A 3,473-nucleotide genomic window follows, 5' to 3' on the forward strand; every position below is an offset into this window, starting at 1 on the left:
CCGACTTCATTTCAGGAGAGTTGACCCACCAATAATTATCCACCCTACGTAATCCTAGGTGCAGCATTATCATTACGTGGCACTTACCGTTGGTCACTCAGTATTCCTTAAAAAAATCAGTGCACGCTTTCTCACCCATCATGGACCACGTTGAGTTTTTCAGGCCCCACTGGACTACAAAATTGATAAACCAAAGGATCGTGGTAACCCGTTACACCCTTCAATCTTAAAAAATTATACATTTTGGCAAATTGCGCTATGCTCCAGACCAACCTCAACAACTCCGAAGAAGAAGGGGGAAGAAGAGAAGGCTCAGTTTTACGTTTTACTCGGTTCAGATTTTTTCTGGGTCTGGTCCGTACCCGATAAATGGAGTTCCCGTTATTGTCGCGGGCTCCGAATCCCCCAGTTAATTGGTTTTGTAATTATGAGTTGCCGGCCAGAATAATACTTAAGAAAAAGAAGAAGGGAGTATTCGTAGATAGTGGGGTGGTGAGGGCGGAGAGGAGTGGTGGTGGTGGTGGAAAAGTAGTGGAGAGAGATGAAAGAAATGGTCGGGTTTACAGAGCGGCTTCGGGTATGGAGGTTACGACATTTAACGACAGCTTTAATGATGCTGAGTTTTCAGTCTGGGAAAAGATTGGAGCTGTTGTTAGACTAAGTTATGGAGTTGGTAAGTCTTTTACTTTCTTTTTTTTCATTTATTGTAATTTTACGCATCTTTATGTTTATTTGCTGCTAAATACGGTTTGTATCTTGAAATTATAGAATATTTAGCTATTTTTGTTATTAAATGAATGAATAAATAATAAAATTGAAGTGGGATTTTATTTCTGTATAATCAATTATGAAGTTAATAATTGAAGTTACAGTATGAACAAGATGGAATTTTTATTCTCCATTGTCAATTGGCTGTGGTTAAAAGTTGCTTTTAAGGTACTCCTTTTTTGGGAAAAAAACTTTTAACATACTTTTAGAAAAGTTAATTTTTTGAAACTTTTCACTCCAAAATGGCTTTCTACTCACCTTTTGATTGATTCATGTGCATGATTCAATGGCCTACTTAGAAATTTTATTTATTTTTTTCCATCTATGGCCAGAAAGTCGAGTTTTGTGTTGAATTGTTTGGAAAAAGTTTACTGGAAGAGTTCTTTAAATTAAGGAAAATGACACTTTCTAATATAATTTTCTTTTACCTTCTGGGCTTTAGGAATATACGGCGCCATGGCTTTGGCAGGAAGGTTTATATGCTCGATGTCTGGAATTGATTCCTCGGGAGGTTTTGATATGTCATTAGATGCCATTGTGGAGGGATTGGGATATGCAGTTCCTCCGATTATGGCCCTTCTATTTATACTAGATGTATGTTACCCCTCAATTGTGTATTCTTCCTATGGTTCTATAAAAAGGCAAGTTTTTTTGAGCAAAAAAAGTAACTTTGAAAATTATGTTTGGCAAAATAAGTTACTTTCTTGGTCAAAATTACTTTCTCAGTCTTGAAGTCCCTACAGCTTCAGTTATGAATTTTAGTTGGGAATGCATACTCAGACACAATTCTAAATCTCTAAAGCAAAATATCAAACTTACAGGATGAAGTTGTAAAATTTTCTCCTCATGCTCGTGCAATCAGAGATGTAGAGGACGAGGAGTTATGGAGCTTCTTCTATGGAATGTCACCATGGCAGGTAAAGGATGTCTGGATTTGGTACACTGTAATATTGATCTCGGTTTTTGTGTATGTGTCCTCGATTATGTTATAGTGTTAGATTGACATATTTTAATGTGACGTTTCAGTTTATACTCATCGTAGCTGCAAGCTCTGTTGGAGAGGAGCTTTTCTACCGTGCTGCTGTTCAGGTCAGTTCTGCAGGTGACCTGATCTTTTTTCAACTCTAGTATAATCAACCAACTAATAGCAAACTGTTATAATTCAACTTGATAAACATCGTAGTTTATGGATTTACGATTAGCTTATAATCGTGTTCTAAATAAATTTAGCACAGCATGGTTGTCATATCAGCTTACCAAATATCATGAGAAAGTCTTGTCTTCTAATAGCAATGTTATTTTTCCTTCACATTAACGAGGCATGACGTGATTGCAAATGATTCAATTGCATTGCATCTTGTTGTCCATGCTATAAATGTACTAAGGCATGGAACAAAATGGTGAAAACAGTACCATATGCCATAAAACATTTTTCCCTCAAATTAACACTGCGTACGTGATTGCTAAGGATTTGATTACATTATATCTTCCTATACATGTAATGAAGGAAATGGTGAAAAAAGATTCACTTAATGGATCCCACTATATTGGCGAGAAGACTCAGCTTCTTGTTGTCTATGTTTGCAGGGAGCCTTGGCTGATTTATTTTTGAGGAGCGGTGATTTGGTTGGAGATGCTCGAGGAATGACATCTCTGGTAAAATTACTAAACTTGTTCCTTGAAGTCATAAATCTATTTTTGGCTATTTGATCCTTCATCTAAATGCAAAAAGACAATTCTCTTTTTTCTAACCAGTTTCTTTCAATATAGGCTGGTGTGCTTCCTCCGTTTGTACCATTTGCGCAGGCATTTGCTGCTGTCATTACTGCTGCTCTTACAGGTTCACTTTACTATATGGCTGCCTCTCCGAAAGGTTGGTTTAATTAGTTCAGGAAGTGTTTCACGTGCTTCTCTATATTTCGATACTATCTGAACCTTAAACTTTCTCATTTTTGTATTCAGACCCCACCTACATAGTTGCGCCAATACTAAAGTCGCATTCTGGTCGTGAAGAACTGAAAAAGCTATTCGCAGGTTCCATATTTATGATATTCTAGTAACCTAGTTTCCATTATTGGGATATCTCATGTTTCGTGTGGCAGTGGTGCATTTATACTCGCCATGCAGAAATTGTTAATTCGCAATGAATATTTGCAGCCTGGCACGAGAGGCGGCAAATGAAGAAGATATACTCTCCCCTACTTGAAGCATTTTTGGCTCTTTATCTTGGATTTGAATGGATCCAGGTACTTCAAGTTGATGAAATTTGTTTAGATCGTATTTAAGGAAATATGTCTTACATTATTTTTCCATGCTTGTCAGACGAATAATATTCTTGCACCTATAATAACACACGGTATATACTCGGGTGTCATCTTGGGCCACGGCCTTTGGAAAATTCATGATCACAGACGAAGACTGCGCCAGAGAATTCAACAACTTAAACTAGAAGGTAAAAATTCGAGGAGCTTATGAGACTGCTGTATAACATGGAGTTACATTGTTAGTTTCAGTGTACGCAGCAAAGGCTGGTTGTTTGTAACTGAATATATTGTAGAATCAGGAAGACAGTAAATATACATAGTTGCAGAGGCAATTGTTGTACATAGTAGAAACAATTGGAACTCTCTTTTGTGTACTTACATTCAGATACATCAATATTCGTGCTTGTGTAAACTTATTGGATGCAGTCTTGTACAAGTCCA

The 3,473-nt window shown here is 37.0% G+C and overlaps 1 protein-coding gene across 1 annotated transcript; it reads left to right on the plus strand.

Annotated features, from left to right (window-relative positions):
- Window positions 1–201: 201 nt before the first annotated feature.
- On the plus strand, window positions 202–3,473 carry LOC111407484. Its single transcript, XM_023036985.1, has 9 exons — window positions 202–673; window positions 1,211–1,362; window positions 1,590–1,685; window positions 1,795–1,857; window positions 2,356–2,424; window positions 2,539–2,641; window positions 2,731–2,802; window positions 2,926–3,014; window positions 3,091–3,473. The coding sequence occupies exons 1-9, from the start codon at window positions 370–372 to the stop codon at window positions 3,241–3,243; spliced, it is 1,101 nt and encodes a 366-aa protein (XP_022892753.1). The 5' UTR covers window positions 202–369; the 3' UTR covers window positions 3,244–3,473.

Source organism: Olea europaea, chromosome 13 (genome assembly GCF_002742605.1).
Source record: "Olea europaea var. sylvestris chromosome 13, O_europaea_v1, whole genome shotgun sequence".
Classification (NCBI taxonomy): domain Eukaryota; kingdom Viridiplantae; phylum Streptophyta; class Magnoliopsida; order Lamiales; family Oleaceae; genus Olea; species Olea europaea.